Source organism: Lonchura striata, chromosome 4 (genome assembly GCF_050655825.1).
Source record: "Lonchura striata isolate lonStrDom1 chromosome 4, ASM5065582v1, whole genome shotgun sequence".
Taxonomy (NCBI): domain Eukaryota; kingdom Metazoa; phylum Chordata; class Aves; order Passeriformes; family Estrildidae; genus Lonchura; species Lonchura striata.
In genome coordinates this window covers 40,768,655-40,787,817 of record NC_140706.1, presented here as the reverse complement: position 1 = coordinate 40,787,817, position 19,163 = coordinate 40,768,655, and the positions used below count along the sequence as shown (strand labels likewise).

The 19,163-nt window shown below is 38.7% G+C and overlaps 1 protein-coding gene and 1 long non-coding RNA gene across 5 annotated transcripts in view; one reads left to right on the top strand and one right to left on the bottom strand.

Annotated features, from left to right (window-relative positions):
* Positions 1–13,086, top strand: part of FNIP2 (folliculin interacting protein 2) — a 50,242-nt gene extending 37,156 nt beyond the window's left edge. For all 4 annotated transcript variants that reach the window (XM_077782915.2, XM_021536566.3, XM_021536565.4 and 1 more), the window contains 5 exons: positions 434–1,751; positions 2,528–2,684; positions 4,327–4,527; positions 7,933–8,048; positions 9,262–13,086. In XM_077782915.2, coding sequence (XP_077639041.1) covers positions 434–1,751; positions 2,528–2,684; positions 4,327–4,527; positions 7,933–8,048; positions 9,262–9,340 — 1,871 coding nt within the window. In that variant the 3' untranslated portion in view covers positions 9,341–13,086. The remainder of the gene's footprint in view (positions 1–433; positions 1,752–2,527; positions 2,685–4,326; positions 4,528–7,932; positions 8,049–9,261) is intronic.
* The window catches only part of LOC146767603 (uncharacterized), a 53,844-nt gene that overhangs the window by 7,882 nt on the left and 26,799 nt on the right, over positions 1–19,163 (bottom strand). The window lies entirely within an intron of this gene.

The following is a 19,163-nucleotide window of genomic DNA, read 5'->3' as shown; positions in this document are numbered from 1 at the left end:
CACTGCACTAAAACAGAAAAACTTTGATGTGAAAGAAAATTAGTAGAAAAATAGAAAATAGTGTAACTGCCTTCTGAGTTTTGCTGGACATACATTTTTCTTTGCCCCAGCTTGTGTCAGTCTCCAGGTGATAATGTCTTGTAAGCATTGTGTACATTAAATCTCAGTGGCTCTTAACAGAAAGAAAATGAGTAATAGCAGCTGATTCTTCACAAAAACCCTTCTGGACAAAAGCCAGGTGTAAGAAGCATTAGGGAACTTCCTTTGTTACTCTTTGTTTAAAACTTTTATGAATTCACTGTGAAAGCAATTAACTGTCTACTTGTGTCCATAGTAAATGCTGTTTCAGAATGTGTTGAATTTGAGCAGTATAGGTTATATTACAATGCTGTGTAATTTCACAAACCTGTGAAATTTTTGCTTTCCTGTGTAGGTGATCTCTACGGTGCCATAGGCTCTCCAGTTAGATTGACTCGAACTGTGATTGTTGGAAAGCGCAAGGAGCTGGTGCAGCGCTTGCTCTATGTTCTAACTTACTTCATCCGGTGCTCTGAGCTGCAGGAAAATCAGCTGACGTGGAGTGAGAAGGCTGGGGAAGGAGAGCAGGTGCTAAATGGAAGTAAGATCACAACTGCACTAGAAAAAGGAGAGGTAGAGGAATCTGATTATGTGGTTGTCACTGTTAAAAATGACCCTGCTCTTGTGCCTCCAATCCTACCTCCAAAGAATGATGGAAGTAAGAACAATAGTACTGCAGAGTGGGTGCATGAACCAGAAAGCACTCAGGCTGTCCCAGTCTCTTCAAAAGAAAAGAGGGAAGCAATAGGAAAGGCCAGTCAGACTTCTGAAACATCTGTTGACTGTCTAACTGGCAGTTTCTGTAAAGGAGCAGCTGATGGTAGGAAAAGAACTGTCACCGATACAGGAATTGTATCCTACCACTCTGAAGAATCATCTAAATTAGAGGATGTAGTGGATGTAAAGAAGAACAAGAACCAGAATGAGAGAAAAGTGGAAAAGCACTTTTCTAGTAGGTCATCTGCCCTGCCTTGTCCTGAGAGGTCTGGCCACAGGAGTTCACACTTAGAAAAGGTCACGTTTCAGATTGGAAGTTCAGCATCACCAGAATCAGACTTAGAAACTCATAGAAGAGAAATGGAAGAAAATCTGAAGGCATTAATTAAAAATCCAGAGGTGACACATTGTGCCTCAAGTTCCACAAATCTGACTGTGGATGCTTCTCAGAATCAAGAAGACAGTTGTGAAGCTGCCTTTATACCCATCAGTAAACATAATGTTTGTTATGCACAAATCCCACCGTGTGAGGATAATGAAAGTATACTTAACCAACATATGGAAAGTAAAGGAACTGAAGTGAACTTAATTAACTCAGTATCTAGTGAACTGCTTTTGCCCACAGATAACATAGAAACTGTAAAATTGCCAAACATGAAAGAAAATAGAACTTTATGCTCTGGCAATATGGAGAACTATTCTTCTGACTGCGTAGAAGCAGATTCTGCTGTCAAACAGGATTCCCCTAAAGTAGGTGCTAAAGATGTCCCCTATGGGGATTCTGGAAGGAAAACCTCCTTCAGAGTTGAAGGGGACATTCCAAGGAATGAGAGTTCAGACAGTGCTCTTGGAGCTAGTGATGAAGAAGGTGATTGTTGTATCCCTGATGAAGTGCATCAAAATAACATTGGCAAACGGCTTGAAGAATTTGCAGAAGTGGAACTTCCTTTGCCAAGGTAAAGAAGTCTGGTTAATTTAGAACTAAATGGAGTCAAAAGCTATAGCTACTTTGGAGCTGTATAAAGTTTCAAGTCTGAACTCTTCGGGAAACTTGACTTAAGTTACTTGCAAACAAATCACCAGCAGACAGTGATGTAGTTAGAATTCTTGTAAGTAGATTTGACATGAAGGAATCAGAGATAGAGCAGGTTTAATAAAGTTTTGAGACAAAGGTGTACTTCAAATGCCTAAAAAAGGTGATCAAACTTTTTATGTAAACTGACTGAAACACGTAGATAGAACATCTGAGGACAAGCAAAACTTTGCTTAAAAAGATAGCTGTTTAGATTTGACATAATTATAAGTCAAATACAAGTTTGGAATAAACATGGACATGCTATTTGAAAATTTTTGAGCATTCCAGATGCACATGGAGTTTGGTGCTTAAGGTCAGTTTCTAAACTGACCTTAAGCATGAGAATTGAAGAAAACTGAAATATAGCAAAATTGTAAGCTGCAGAACCTGGAGCTCATGCATCCCACAAACTCCAGTGCACATAAATTTGTTTATTTACAAGTCTGAAGAAATCAATACCCTGTTAAATTTTAGCTTTCAGAATTCTTGTTTCAAGAGCACCAGTAGATTTTTACAGGTGTGAACATTTATGTATACTTGGAGTACATCTGTTGATTAACATTTGCAGTAGAAGCAGGCATGACTTTGAATTAATGTAAAATCTGAATGCAGTTTGTCAAGCAAGAATCCTACCTGCTTTGTATTTCTGTATTTCAGGTCAAATACCATCAGCAGTCAATGTGTGAAAAACTTTGGAAGATCACTTCTGGGTGGTTACTGTCATACATATATACCTGATCTAGTGCTGCATGGAATAAATAATGATGAAAAACTCAAGCAGTGTCTACTAGCAGATCTACTTCATGCAATGCATGTGAGTTAAAGTGCTGCATCAGAGTAGGAGTTGTGTTAATACTGAAATCTACAGAAGCAGGTTATTTCACTAGGTTGCTTTTTTTACTTACCTGTTCTTCTCTTTGAAAGACATAAGCTCTTCATTTACTATATGCAACACCTGTTCATGCAAGAATCATGTTCTTTCCTTTATTACTTTTAAGGCTTCTCTTCAAAGATTAACGCAAGGAAGATTGTTTGCAACTTCAAGTTACAAACAAGGGAAAAAAAAAACTTGAGCTGCTTCTCTTTTCCATCACAATAGCAGACAAAATTACCTGTATTTCAGAAAAATTATATACAAGTTGAAACATCTTATTTTGCCACTTAGTGACATGTGTTGCAGGTGAGGTAAAGTCTGTAGCGGAAATGACTGACTACAGAAGGTAATTGTATATAGATAAGAACTTTGCTGTGTTCTTTCTCCACTGTAAGTACTCCTAAATTATAAAAATTATAACTAGTCTTTCACTGGAATAACTGTGTGACCTCAGTATGCAATTTAAAGTGCTTATCTAGTAATTGTCAGCAGCTTTTCTCTGTAGCAATTAAGCATCATCCTGCTGGCATGACTACATGTACTATCCAGAGCAGTGATGTGTGTGTGTATAATTATTTAAGCAGCAGCAGATTGGTCTGGTGTGATAGTGTGGTGGATGACAAGTGGACCATGAGCCTGTGCAGCTCTTGCTGCTGTGAGAGCCAGTGCTCTCCTGGGTGCCTAGCAAGAGCATTCTTGCAGGTCAAGGGAGGTGAACTTGCCCCTTTACTCAGCTCTAGTGAGGCCATATCTGGAGTGCTGTGTCCAGTCTGAGCTCCACAGGTCAAGAAGGATGAGGAGCTACTGGAGACAGTCCAGTAGAGAGCCCCGAAGATCATTAGGGGTCATTTCTCTTCTCAGAGGAGACTAGAGGAGATCTCATTGGTGCATATAAATATCCTAAAGGGAGGTGTCAGGAGAGTGGTGCTCAGCAACAGGACAAGGTGCAGTGGCCATAAACTAAAACACAAGAAGTTCCAGCTCAGTTTCTGAGGAAGAACTTCTTTATGTTGAGGGTGGCAGAGCACTGGAACCAGCTGCTCAGGGAGGTCATAGAGTTTCCCTCTCTAGAGACATTCAAAACCCACCTGGACTTGTTCCGGTGTCACCTGCTCTAGGGGACACTGCTTTGGTGAGGGGTTAGATTAGAAGATCTCCAGAGGTCCCCTCCAACCCTGGCTATTCTGTTGTACCCTGCTTGACTGTGCATAGTAAAATCCCTAATATATCTCTGAAGTATTGAATGTACTTTTGCCATCACTGGATTGGTGTAATTATTACACTCTTCATTTTGAAAGAAACTAATCTCTTCAGGGTAGGGGGAATACATGAGGAAAAATAAAATGGAGTAGTGACTTTCAGGCACTAATAAAAATGTCTCAAATTGGCAGATGCAGTGCTGCTGAATGTAAATCTTGTCACTGAAGCTGGTATTCCTTGTCATTTTTTGAAATTACTTTGGTTCCCTAATGGACAAAACCATGCATTGAATCACTTTATTTGCTACGTCAGTGTGAATAAAAGTGAAACTGTGGAAGTGTATATGAAAGTATCACATAATTGTATTTTGTTTCTATTGCAGCATCCAGTGCTAGATGAGCCCATAGCAGAAGCTGTCTGCATTATTGCAGACACAGATAAATGGAATGTACAAGTAGCTACAAGTCAGAGGAAGATGACGGACAGTGTGAAGTTAGGCAAGGATGTTCTGGTTTCAAGTCAAGTATCCAGTCTGTTGCAGTCTATTTTACAGCTTTACAAACTCAACGTCCCAGCTGACTTTGTAAGTATTTCTTTACTGAAGGCTGAAGCTAATGGAAATTGTTTAGCTCAGATAGCAAACATAAAGTTCTGTACACTGTGTTGCAATATCAATGAACTAAGGCCTGATATAATGCAGAGCTGTTACAACATGTTGAAAAGAATCCATGCTACAGTCCAGTAATGGATACCAAATCCTGGTTCTGGCAAACAACTTCCTATTCATGGGGTTTCTATTCAACCCCATGTAATGGATGCCTCTTCTCTCTACCCTCCAACTAACTGTGTTTCTGTTTGTTTACTTGACCCTTCTGCTTCATACATGTTTTAGCAAGTGCTGTCTTGGGTAGCTTCGCAGATGGCTCCATAGGATTCATGGGATGAGACACCTAGGAATGGGTGGGTTGCAGCAGGATGCATGCTCCCTATCCCACAGCATCCTTTCCTGTTCTCATTGGTAGTGGAGTTCATCAGAGCAAATCAGTAATGCTGGTTTTGCTGACTACAACAAAATTACCCACAATTATGACTGCAATAACTGTAATTAAATTTTTAGCACATGATTATTGGTGAGGGGAGATGGAGTGTTTTTTCAGTAGTCACCCCTTTTCTAATAAACAGAATTGATTTGTCCTTCAGCAGATAGCTTTGAGAAATTCTGTAGGAGTCCTGTGTAATGACTGTGTCAGCAGATGGAAGAGGAAGATAGAGCTAAGCACTAATAGTTCTAAATAGTGTTGGTTGGCACTGTTTTGGGTTAAATTGGTGGTATTGATTAGACTAAGTTCTTCAAGTCAAATGCTAGGCAAAATGGTACATTTTTGAGTGTTTTCTCTGGATTCTTCTGGGCATTGAAAAATATGCAACTGTGGTTGAAATTGTATCTTAACGTCAGTACAGTCACCCCTTACTTAAATCATGGCATTTTTAAACTGAGTAGTTGATTTTGCAACTGAAGTGTTCTTTCCAATGTTTCCTTAGGATTTGTTTATGCAGTTTCTATATGGTTTGGGAGGTGTCTGGGGGCAGAATGATTTTCAGGGGTTTTTATTTCCTTTTTCTTACAAAAGGAACTGAAGTGAGAGTGCTAGTTGTTTGTAAATTTTTCATCATTTGTTTTAGAAATACTTTGATCCTTCTGTCAGGGGATTTTGCAGCCCTGCTAAAACAATATCTGTGCATGTGAAGCTAAGTGTTCCTAAACTCTAGGAGAAATGTGACATTTTCATAGAAGCATTTCTATGGATTTAAATTTGGATAAAAACATATGTACTGATGTACTCATATCAATCAGAGATGACCACAAAGCAGCATGTTTGAAGTTTCCTTTTGGGATGCACATCTCTTTACATGCATTTACTGTTCAGACGAGTAAGTATTTTGAGGGTTTTGTGGTACCAATGAAAAACAGCCCAATATGAGACCAGATGAAAGGCAAGTGGTGATATCTTTGTTGTACCACTTTAGACTAATAGTTGTGCTGCAGACAGCTTTGCAGTGTGCCCTGGTGAGAGGAAAGTGCTGATTGCAACTGCCGCATTTCAGCTGTATGTCAAAAGTTTTACGTGCACCTTTAAGCTACGCTTCTGTTTTTAAAAGGTTCTTGACTTTTTTTCCATTTGGTCAATGAGAAAAACTGTAGAGGAAGCTCATATAAAAAAAAAAGAAAATACTTGTGGACACTGAACAAGACACGTTAATATACTGAGTACAATTGTGGGCAGAAATGTCTTTTGATTCTTTGCTGGTATTCAGAAGGAATAGATCCTATTATGTAAACAAAAATAAAAATAATGTGGGATTCTTTTAAAATAATGTGGAATTCTTCCTTACTTGCTCCCTCATAACAAAAAAAAAACCAAAACAACACAATCCTTAACACAAATACTGGGATTGAAAGCTGCTTTGTGGATCAGCTGCATGCTCCACTGAACCATTGCGAAAGTACTCATAGGCTTTTTGCATGAGGGTCACCTGTCATGGAAAAGATAAGAGTGCTTGCTTCCCTTTTGGACAGAATCAGAAGTGTTGATTATAATTGCTTGAGTGAAAATTTGCTTGAAGCAAATTGATCAAACTATTCTCAAAAGCCTTTCCTCCATTGGTGGCAGTGATTTTACTCTACTACCCTGTAGCATGGTTTTTAAAATGCCTCTTTAGTTTCCATTATTAAGACTCAGCATTAGCTCATTGAAAGAATAATTAAACATCTTCATCTTGCTCCAGATGATCAGAAAAATACATATTAGGCTGCCTACAAGCCTGAGACTTTTTTTTCCTCATTAGTTTTTTAAATAACAAAACTTGTCTCACCAGGTCTCACTTCTAATTCTTAGGGTTTTCGTTCAGCTCCAGCACATGGGATGATGGCCTGAAGCTATTTGCTGCTACTGTTTCTAATTGCTGTCTGTGCCTGCTAGATGATTATATGTTTGATAATGTGAGGTTCTGTATGTGCTTCCTGCTTTCATCTCCTGATTTCAGAGACCTGACTTATTTAACTTTTTTGAAGTGGTCATCCCTGTGAAAAGAGGGAATATATCAAATTGAACGTACCTTTGTCCTACAACAAAATGCCTGATAAGATTTCCTACCCATTCAGCTTGTGGAGACATGCTACCTGCTGACCTTGTCTTGCCAGAATAACTCCTCTCTTTCCTTGAAGCCAAGGTTTTTATGCTCTCTTGTAGTTGGTATATGAGAAATTGCCGTGAATCACATGACTGTATTTAAAAATAATATGCATATCTAGCATTCCACTGCTAGAAAAAAAGTGGATATTACCTTTTGGCAATCAGCATCAAATGTTTAAGCAATTTTAAACTAGAAGTACTTAGGAATTATGAAAACAAATGCCTAAAATGGATTTGTAACTTAGTTGCTACAGAAAAGCAGTCAGCAAAAGAGTTTCAATTCTGTGACCAATAAGGTACTGGCATCTTCCACCTCTTGAGTCTTGGTTTCTTGAGTGGCACTAGAGCCTTAGAGCTAGATAATTTTAGAAACTGTTGTCTAAACCAAGTCTTTCAGAAAAATAGTACTGACTTACAACCAAGACACCTTGATCCAAGAAATCTGCCTTAATTCTTCGTAAGATACCTGGAATTATTTTGAACCTCATTAGAACTGTTTAAGTTGGCAGAAATGCAGTGACTTAAGTGGAAATAGAGGTGCAGTTTATGCAACAGATGTGCTGCCCAAGAGAGCTGGAATGCCCCAGTTCTATGAGGGGTTTCCTCTTTGTGGGGTAGTGTAACTTTGTAATGTTTATAGCACAATTGTAATAAATCCAATTGCCTCGTCTAGATTTTGGAGTGGAGGCTTAGTTTATCTTCCAAGATAGAAGGTAAAGTGATGTGCTTACATTTCTGTAAGATTTGCATGTGATTGCAAAAGCTGTTCTGAGGTTTATGGTCTATGTTTACAGTGCATAATGCATCTTGAAGATAGACTGCAAGAGATGTATCTCAAAAGCAAAATGCTTTCAGAATATCTGCGAGGACATACAAGAGTGCATGTAAAAGAGCTAGGAATTGTATTGGGGTGAGTATTGCAGGTATCAGTCTCAAGCAACGGCAAAAGCTGAGGCAGTTGTTTTTCCTTTTCATCTGAGTGTTGACGGCTTGTTCTCATGAGGATTTGCTTCATATCTAACACTCCTCTTTCATGTGCCTAATAAATGGCAAAAACGGGCTCTACTGAGCTATCTCAATATGAGGAGGAGACATTTATACAACAGCAAAATACTTGTAATTTTTAAATCATCAGTATTAAGAAAGTTTGGAATTTGCATTCATACACACTCTCTTTTGTTGTGATCTCCTTAGTGAGAACTTCATCCCAGCAAATACTTCATAATTTTTGGAATGAAAAGGGTGCATTTGTACTTAAGGGACAAGAGGGTCTCAAAAATCAGGTGTAGAAAAATAAACGGGTGTCCTGGTCAACAGCTGTCTTCTAATAATAGTACTTGATTGGCATATAACCTTGAGGGATCTGCCTGCTGACAGCAGAAAAAGGGGAAGAAGTAAATACTTTCTCAAGATGTTTTCTTAGCACTGTAGATTAATTTATCTTTTTCCAGACTGTTCAAGATTTCATCCTCAGAAATGTAGCTGTAAATAGTGAAACCATGAAATAAGCACTTTTCTCCATGTGTGTGTATGTGTTAAATATATATAAATATGTATATACATCCTGGCCTCTGAGCAGCTTCACATTTGGAAATAGTTGGAAACTGACCATTACAGTTGAGAGACATTCCTTGAACTTTTATTGGATAATAATTAATAATTTCAGCTTTTGGTCATTTTTGGTAAGAAAGTGCTGCTATTTAGCAAACTGAGTTATATTCAAAACCTGAAATTCATAATCTTCCATGAGCTGATACTTAATATTTTGTTAAACTGGGCTTATTGGTGCCTACTCACTGGTAAGACTACAAGCTGAAGCTTATAGTTTAGCAAATACATAAAAGATCTTTTCTTTAAACCACAAAAGATTATATAGCACAGAATGTAATGCTGCTTGCTATGTTTTGATTTAAGTGCTAACTTACTTCTTGGTTTTAAGCATTATTTGCCTACCTTTACTGGTAATACATGATTAATAACAGTAAATAATAATTAAATAACTTAGTAATAGCAAGACACTTCCAGTTTCTTTAAAATGGATGAAAAGTATCATCTTGTATTTCTCTTGTGAAAGTGACTGTATATTATTTTAAAGTCTCTCTCTTTTTTTTTTTAATTTCTAGGATTGAATCCAATGACTTGCCTTTGTTGGCTGCTATAGCAAGTACTCATTCCCCATATGTTGCTCAAATACTCTTATAAATTAAATTCTCAGGATAGTCATTCCCTTAAAGTACAATTATGAAAATGGGAATGTTGAATGAAGAACAGAGGTGCCAAACACTGGTAAAGGGGAGCACTGATGAAAGCAGGTGATGACTGTACATTCTGCCACCTTCTGATTCTGATTTCAACTGGATGTTTTTATCAGAGGACTTCAGTTTACATAACACAAAAGGCATTCAGGTTTTTCTTACAATCTCTCTTCTGACTTAAATCAAGAGACTGCATCCTTGCATTTTATTTTTATTCAAAGGACAAAAGTTAACACTATGTGGCAGACTGGGTTCTGCCATCCAAAACGCTGCTCAAAACCATGAAGTACCAGTTAAAAGAACAAGTGGGTTAGAATGGATTTCGTAATACTGTGCTTGTGAGTGTGGTGTGGTGTATGTTTCTTTGCTGGGGAGGAGGAGGAGTAGCTGTTAACTCTGTATATAGCATTCCTATACAAAAGTGTATTTGGTGGGACATGATTTTCTTGCAGAACTTACGTGTGGTTTTGTAGAAGTGATGGGCTCAGAACAAGGAACTTGGATTCAGCAGCCAGATGTCATGTGGGAATGGAGGTGTGTGTGAGGTTGATGTGACTTTTCCTTTTAAGGGGAAGAGGTTGAGAGCTGTGGCTGCTTCTGTTTTAATGAGGAGGCATTCAAATGGGCCCAATGGCTACAAGTGAAATGGAATGGACTTCTGAGAGAGGGATTTTATGGGAAAGCCTTATGGAACTTCTGCTACAAGTTTACATTTGTTGCTGATGCAACTTCAGTAGCTGTTGATTTGCTGTATGACTTTGGTCCTGGGAACTAAACTTTTCTTGGTGTCATCAAGAATTGCTATCTCCAATGAATTTGAAAAACTTCTGAATGATGCCAGTGCTGTGAGCATGTGTCCATGTGCACATATACCCAACAATTGGCGCAAACTGAAGACAATCGTATTGGGGAAAAACAAGACATCAAACAACCCCCACCAAACCTTTGGTCAAAAATATTACTTTTTTCCAGCTATGAGTTGTCATTCTGGGTAGGAATAAAAGAGGAACGTTATTTGAAGTAAAATGAAATGTGGGGGAAAACCCCAATATTTGATATTACTCTGAATGTTTGCAATTGCCCTTTTTGATTTTACAGAAATCTTGAACTATCATCCAGGTGCCTTTCCTTACTAGGTTAACTACTCTGACACCAGGAACTACTTCTCCACTAGTTGATATTGGCCTTTGGTGTTTCTAGAAAGCAAAATAAAATTTTGTACTTCACGGTTTTCACGTGGTTGATTAAAATGAATGTAAAAATACTTTTTTTTGCATAAAGCACTGTTAAGCTGGATATGAAACTATGGACCAGACTGAAGAGAGAACAAAGGATCAAAACATTCTTAAATGGAAAACTCAATGTTGGACCATTCTGTTGTGAGCCACTGTGAATACGGTGTCTGAAATTGTCATCTTGCAAGCATATTTCTGGCAACACAATTGCTTGAAAATAGTAAATTCTAATAAGAAACTCCTGGTCACCAGTTGTGAGTTCTCCTTGTTGATGGTTACAGATTTTTAACACTGAAGGGACACACTTTTATTAAAAGTGGTTTTATTTCCTACTACCTTGGTGTTTGGACTTTTCTACAGTAAACTTTCAATGATTTGAAATAATGAAATGTGCTTATTGTGAATTGTTTAAATGTGATGGGGTCTTGATTAACCTTGTGTTACTTTTTGAGGGAAATAGGTAGACTGGCCTACTGTGAAAAGAGGTTTCCACGTGGAGGGATACTTAATATTCTGATGCAACACTACTAAAGCTGTTCCTTCTATGCTGGTTTTCTGACCTAACATTCCAAATGTTTCTTTTATTGCATTTTCATATTTCTCCCTAGTATTCTGCCTAAAAAGGCTAAAATCTTTCTATGGTTCAGGTTTTTTCTTCCTGCTTTATAGCTAAGCAAACTTTTCATATCTTTGGTCTGTGAATCCTATCTGCTGGAAAGTAAATTTACCTCTGCATATGGCTTTTAGCAGATACCACTTTCTATTTCACAAGGTTAAAACAAGGAACGAACCATAAAGCAAGTCACGTATTCCTAAACTACCCTCTTGATGGAGAATGTGTGTGTGCATGTGTAAGACTATGAAACTGCTTCTGAGTGTATATAGAAATCCTCATGTACTTTCTCTATTTCATGTCACTCTTAAATAGTAGCTGACATCATTAAAAGTCAGTCCAGTTCTTTTAAAGTGGGTTTTTTTATCTGAACAGACTCTGACAGTTCTTCAAAGAAATATATGCTAACTTAAAGATGTGCTTTTGTTGTCACAGGGTTTGCTAAAGAGGACAGAGATCTGCAGACATTCAGTGATTTCAAGATTAATGCCATAATCAATAATAGACCTGATTTTTACCACATCAACTGTTAAAAAAAAAATCTGCCTTTGGGCAAGACATCAGTTAATTTTGTGGTGGCATGTGAGCCAATGGTCAAAAGCACTTGAATTTTCTTCAGCCCAGGCTAAAACTTCATGGTTCTTGCTGCTTTCTCTAACATTTTGCTGCTCTTCAGAAATTACACATTGAACTATTTTATTCTCACAGTTTTAGTTTTGGGGGAAAGAAAATTCAAAATGAAAGCTCTTTATTATCTTTAAAAGGCTTTAGACTAATGGAAGCTAATTACATATTTCCCCTCCACCAAATGTACTACCTCAGTTGACAGGATTCCACTTTCTAGGGCTTTTTTTGACTCGAAGTCTTTAACTTGTTTTTGGTAGCATCTTGATGTTTATGTAAATTGGTGTGGCATGACAGGGCAGTAAGTATTTACAGATGTGTTCTTTAGACATTTTTAGGGCATGTTTCTGGTTTTATTTTAATAGGATGAAAAGTGATATGAATGTACAGCTGTGTTGAAAATTGATAATGTAGCTTAATTTTCAAATATTCTAAAGTTGTTTTTATCAGTATTATGTAGGTTTTTTGTAAACTTAAATACATACTTTCTTGGTTAGGTGGGAGTGCACAGTCTTTCCAAAATCCCACATAAATGGGGTTTACACACTGAAATTTAAAGAATGTATGCTGTTTTCAGGCAAGACTAAACACAGGGGAGGAATCAACTGCTAAATTGTAGAATTTAGTTGAAATTAATTCTTTAACCCCAAACAATACCAAGATTTGAACATTTTTATTTAAGTAGGTACTCTCTGAACTAATCTGTACAACTTTCTTTTACTCCCAAAAAACTAACAGACACTGATCCTGTAATTCACATTTCTGATGGCATCTTCCAAAATTTTAGATTGATTTTCTCCACTCCATATTATAAGCATCGTTGCTCTTAAAGTCAAAACCTCTTTTCAGATGCATCAAACTCTTGTATATAAGGTTTATGCAAAATGATCCCTTACCCTTCAAGGATAACTTCTACTTCAATTAAAAGGACCCAAATAAAAACTAAGTCTGAACTACTGAATTTAGTCTAGACAAATTCCTTTTTTTTTGGGGGGTAGGGTGAGGGTTGGAGGTCAAATGAAGTAATTTGACATACATGGCAAGTTTTCCATTGTAGAAAAGTGTGTGTTGCTATTGCATGTTTGGAGAACATAGGCTTTTTTAGGAATGACTGAACACCAATGTCAAACTACATGTTTTTTTTCTTATAGTTGTTTATGTACACTATCATTTTGGTCAATTTCTTTGTGGCATTTGGTGCAATAAACTTTCTGAAATCAATGTGAGTGGTATTTGGTATCTTCCTTTCTAAAATTTCTGAAATAGCTGTTGTAGCTGAGGTCCTAACAGTACATGTTCTATTAGATAACCCAGCAGCAAAGTAAGTACAAGAAGTAACTTGTAACTTGTTACTTCCTGTAACTTCTCACAGGAAGGCTGCACAAAATTTGGGACTTGGTTGGTCATCCTTGGAAGTTTTACCTCAGTTACATGTAAACAAGAGCTCTTACACTATGAAAAATATGGGCAAAAAATAGTGGAAAATGAAGACAGTGACTGTTGGAATGGGTGGTGCAGAGGTTCAACACACCTGTGTGGCTGGTACTTAGTTCTTTCCATAAGCATTTGAGCTACCTCAAATGTTGCTATTAGATAATAAATTCAATTTTTAGAATTGCTCAACTGAGCAGGAGTGAGTAACCCCTAATATCTACTGGATTAGGGAATGGTTAGTGCATTTGATCTGATTTAGTTTCAAATAAAGAGGTCTTTCATTTCTCTCAGATCTTCCATGACCTGACTTTTCCTTTTAGTATTCTGAAGTTTATTGGAAAATCCTTATTTAGAAATAAAAACAGAAAGGGGGTGAGATGATCAACAGTATTTGTGCTTCTTTGAGTCTGATTTGTAGCATGTAAGAATTTCTTACTTATAGACTGAAATGTTTGCTTATTGGTCAGGCTAACAAGAATTGGAAGTAAGACAAAAAGCCCAGGAACTTTGACATCAAGGACTTGATAGTGAGGAGGAAACCCAATTACCTGTCTGGTTTTTCTTCCTGTCGTACCAGCTGCAGCTGCAATCTGCTTATTCTGTACCTTGCTCGACTGTGCATTGAGTCCCTTATAGGCAGATAAAGTGTGTTTGCAAAAAAAAAAAAAAAAAAAAAAAAAAGTGCTGCTGGGTTAACATGTTTAATTTGGCTCAAAGGGGCAAGGGAAGAATTGGGACAGCAGAGCTAGGACAGAAAAGGAGTGAGACTCCTCCAGTTCCTGATCCCTTTGATACTTCTGAACCATTGGACTGTCTTAGTGATTTGTGCAGTTCACCAACCTGTTCTTCCATCTAGGCCTTGTAAGACTCCATAAAACTCCTTTACTCTGATTTCACTACTTTAAAAAAGTTGTAGTTAAGCTGTTGCTCATACCAGCTGGTTGAATTTCTTTTTAAAGGGCACTTAGCCAGTCTCTCAGAATCCAAATGTTCAGGATGGTGGCAGATTACGAAGAGGGAGATGCAGAGGCTGGCAGACATAAAATAGCCAAGCACTGGGAAAGGATGGAGACCTACATTAATGAATGCTTACATGGTGTGGATGAGAGGGTGGCCAAAGAGCTTTTAGAACTGAGAGCTGCAAAGGAGAAAATAATACCTAGATTTGAAAAATCCTCAGACTCTGAAGTCAGATTTTGTGAGTTGTTCAGAAGACGTGACTAGAAATAATATGAATGTTTATAGTGAGCAAGCAACTGAACTGTTTTCCTGCTTATGTAAGTGGCAAGGAGGATCACAGATCTGATGAAGGAGTTTTCCTCATATGTAAAAATGGTTTCAAGGCTACAGAAGTAAACATGAACTATATTCCAAAGTAACTGGGTTTTGTGCCAAAATTCTGCCAGTCTTTCTCCCTGCTTTTCTCTCTATTTGCAAAAGTTATAGAGCAAAGCTTTCTGCTGATCATCTGTGCACCATATCCTTTGGTTTTCTGTACTTAACAGCTTTGAAGAGATCAATCAGGACTAAACATACAAAACAGGATTTTGGATATAAAGGACACAAAGCCAGGTGACAAACCACAAGACTGTGACCTCTAAGGCTTCTGATCCCATATAAAATTAGCTTAAGTGGACACATGCTAGTAATCCACATGCTGGAAAATTATTCTTATAATAGTTGCAGTCAGTTGTCTGTCTGGCACAATCCCAAAGCTAAAACAGTTTAAGTAGACTAGCACTTTGTCTCAAAATCCTAAGGTCAACACATGGCTGAAGGGCTTAGGAGTGACAGTCAAATACTCAAATATAATCTCATAAACTGGATTTTTTTTCCATTTGGAACTACAAGAGAGATTCACTGTGATATAACAAAATGGTGTTTGAGAGAGAGCAAACATCCATGAGGAATGAGTTTCTCATCAAGGACTAAAGCTCCCTCTCCTATGGAGAGAGAAATGGTTGTGGATGTGGAAATACACAGTGGTGCTTAGGTCTGAGATCTTCCCAGGGTGGTTTTGTGTGTTTTGATAAGAGTGCCATAGTGTCAAGGACTGGGGTATTTTGGCTCACAAAAATGTTTTGCCTTCTGTTGGATTGAATTCCAACCCTGCATATAACAAAATTGTTTCAAATGCATCTGTAATGTTACCATTTTAGCTCTCTTTTGCTATTTCATCTCTTTTTCCCTAGGCAAAATGAGACTAGGGAGTTTTCTGTGTGTTGCACAGATGTTTTAATTTTTCATTTTCTACAGTATTACATCACTTCTTTTTTCTTAAGATCTGCACCAGTCCTGTTAGCCTCAAAATAGACAAATCTAAAACTGTTCACTTTAGCTTTGAAAAATATAGAAGAATGTATTTTGTTGAACTAGTTGTGTCATTCTGTACAACATGCAAGTTTTTTGACCTTTAAACACAACTGATCTGAAAGCAATGTGAAATTAAAAATCACATTTTCAAACAATTCCATCAGCTCCTCCTGTTTTTTTTAGGGGCTGACTCATGTAAGGACACTGCAAGTCATAGTGCAAGTGCTTTAATTCCATAAAGGTTTGTTTCTAATTTAGAAATTTTTCCTTAACTTTTGATTTGGGGAACAGAGGTTCCTGGGCTACCAGAATCATTGCAGCCCATTCACCACGTGGGTGGGTGAAGAGAGCCTAGTTCCACATTAAGGTCTTGTAGGTCAGGAATGTTTGGATCAGGCTGCCTGATGGGGAGGAAAAAACAAAACTGGAATTAGGACTGAGAGAAAGCTTAACTTTTTTCCTTTGCCCTTTTGTTACTGCAATTACACTTCTGGCAGTCTCCTGTCACAGTCTGATGTCCCGAATGTGGAAAGGGTCACTGAACCCTAAGGCTTGCTGAGCAGGGATCTCTGGATGCTGACCTGTTGCCATTGCCAAAGCCATGAGCTGAGCTGTGCCAGTGCAGCTGGGACATAACCACCAGTGGTGCAGGTGAGTTTGTCAGGCCTCTGGTATTTAAACCATTGGCGTTACACCGAGCCATGGCTGCTCCCCAAAGATAGACAGCTGCCTCTGGTTTGCTGTCTGCCATTTTCCTCCCACAAGAATGCAGTAGTCTCTCCTGTTGCTCAGGAGTGGGTAAACACCACAAGCAAAAGATGCAAAGCCCATTTGTAATGTTGCTGAATAAATTCTGAGTCTCGCAGGTAATTTGCTGGCTGCTGGGAGTGGCGGCAGGAGTAGCAGTGCATTATTACATATTTGGATTAAATAAACCCCGGTGGCTTCCCAAGTGCAAGTGCTGATGCTCTTGATATAAAGGCAAGCTAGTAATTAGAGAATGCTGTTCTTGTCTTCACAAGGCTTCCTGTCTTGGGCCTTGTGATGTTTAGACTATATTGCTGCAAAGGACCTAATCTAACTAGTTCATCCCTGGGATCATACTAAACTTTACAGGGGAGCTGGCTTTCCTCCACCCAGCCTTGTTCACTTCAAATTTGTATTCTCTCTTTTCTTCTAAATATATAAAGCTTTTTTGGCATGTGTATTTTTGTGGCCAGCAACTGCTCTGCCAGCCCTAAAAAAAAGCTGGTATGGAGTTTGCAATTAGTGCTGAGATTTTAGATCTTGGTTTATTTGGAGAGCCAAGAGCTGAATGGTCCCACCCAGGAGGCAAAGCTCTTGAAGGAGAGCTCCATGGGAATTGCTGTCCCACTGAATCCAAGCAGCAATCTGCACCTGCAGTTCATCTCTCTGTATGTTGCTGAGTGTTGCTAAGTGCCATTCTTTTCTTAACAATTGGGGACTGTGCTAAAAAGAACAAAGATGTTAATGGTCTGGGGTGAAGTCACCCCAGCCTGCCCTTTGCCATGTAACCATTCCAATAGTCTGATGATGGTTGGCTGCCAAAGTGCACACTGCTGCCCTTCTTTGAGCTGTGATGCAGAGCTGGTTTGCATTGTAGCTGAGGTTGAAATATGACTCTGAACTTTACAGGCTGCTGGACTTGCTCAAGTTAAATGCAGATTTATGTAGTCTCTGATGATGTATAGCACTGAGCATCCTCATAGTGCAGCTTGTCAGTGTAGCACAGCGTTTTGCAGTAGTAGTGAGATCATCTCTGGATGTGCTAAACCTGTTTCTGCTCACTCTGTAACACATCTTTATCTCAGTACCATGCTGGGTTAACCACACTGATTAACCATTCCTAATTCTTGACTAAGCTTGACTGGTGGCAGGTTGGGAATTTTCACCCTGTGTCTGTGGCTCATCATTAAATCAGCTCCAGCTTTTTTTCCCCGAGCATTCTGGTAATTACCACTGTTCATTACAGAAGGATGGGGCAATTGACCAAAGGTATGCAGGGATACTGTGTCAAAGGTTAGTATCTGATCTTCTGGGTCCTCAAATAATGACTTCATCATCAAACAGTCCTACTGGCAAATCTGGGTAGTGGGGGAATGCATACACCTCCCTTTTCCCTTCCTGGCAATTGCTTTAAAGAGTCAGGCACCGTGTTTGGCATTTAGACATATCTTTTGTGAAATTTAAAAAGAGAAAATGTGTGTTCATTATTATACACTGTGTACAATTACAATTCTGCCTGTAAGGCTAGTTTAGCTAAAGTATCTGCCACGTGGATGCTGCCAAATAAATGTATTTTGCTTTTCTGAACACCTGCTTCTTTGCTGTTATGCATCTTTATTTTTGCTTTAGATGCATGACTTATGTGGGAAAAAGTAACTCATGATGAGCAGCTGAGCAACACTTAAGGAGATACAGCAGGAGTCAGTAATCACCTGAGGGAAGTGCTAGTTTTCAGAAAAATAAAGGCAGAAGTGAAAGATCAAAGTCTCTGAGTGAATTCCTTGTTTGAGGCAGTGGGAAGGTGTTACATGCAAGCCTGTGGATCATACAAGATGTTAGCTTACTGCTTCACAGAAACAGACAGTTTTTACACATTGGCATGAAGGTATCTGTGATGATGCTGTGCCGTGGCAATGCAGTGTGTTTATATCTGCCCATTTTAATACAGACAACAGTGATATAATGCAGTTTTTCTTGGAATTAGGCATATGGGCTAAAATACTGTAGCCAGTATTATGGCTTTAAACTATGTGAAAGGATAGGGGCTGGAGGCAGTATAAAAATAAGCAAAAAAAGCAAAAATATGGGTCATAAATGCCATTTGACTCTGTACCACTGTCCAAGTTCCTGATTCAGTCTTGGTGCTGCTTGTTTTAACCCATGTGGTGGGAATCCAAAGATAAAAAGCATCCATGACCAGACAAGATGTGACTGTCATTCTCTAAGGGGATAAATTGCCATGGCAATCCTGGCTGTTGCTGTTGGGGAGATGGCTGATTTTGGCCAGCTGCTGGGTAGCTGGAGATGGTGAATCCCCTTGGGGATGAGGTGCCTTTTAGATAATTAGACAAGCATGCAAACTGTCTCAAAACAAAGGCCATTAAATGATTTCTTCCTGGTGCTTGAGATGAAGTAATGGCTCTTGTAAAAGTGAATGTCTGAGAGGCACCACCAGTTTCTGAAGGATAGCAAATACCAAATGCAATTGGAGCCTCAATTTCCCCCCCCCCCCCCATGTCAAGGGGAAAGAATGCAAGGTTTGACAGCAAGAGAAAGAGAAGGCTGGTTGTCTGCTATAGGAATAGTATAGAAGAATCCCAGAATAGTTTTGGTTGGAAGGGTCTGTAAAAGGTCTTGCAGTCAACCCCTCCCTGCTATGGGCAGAGATAATTTCAGCTAGATCAGGTTGCTCAGAGCCTCACCCAGCCAATAAACAGTACTTGATCTTTGTGCTCATGATGAGGATGAGGTTGGAGCACTCAGCTGTCACCCAGTGCAGGTGCTCCTGCCAGCACAAGGAAAGT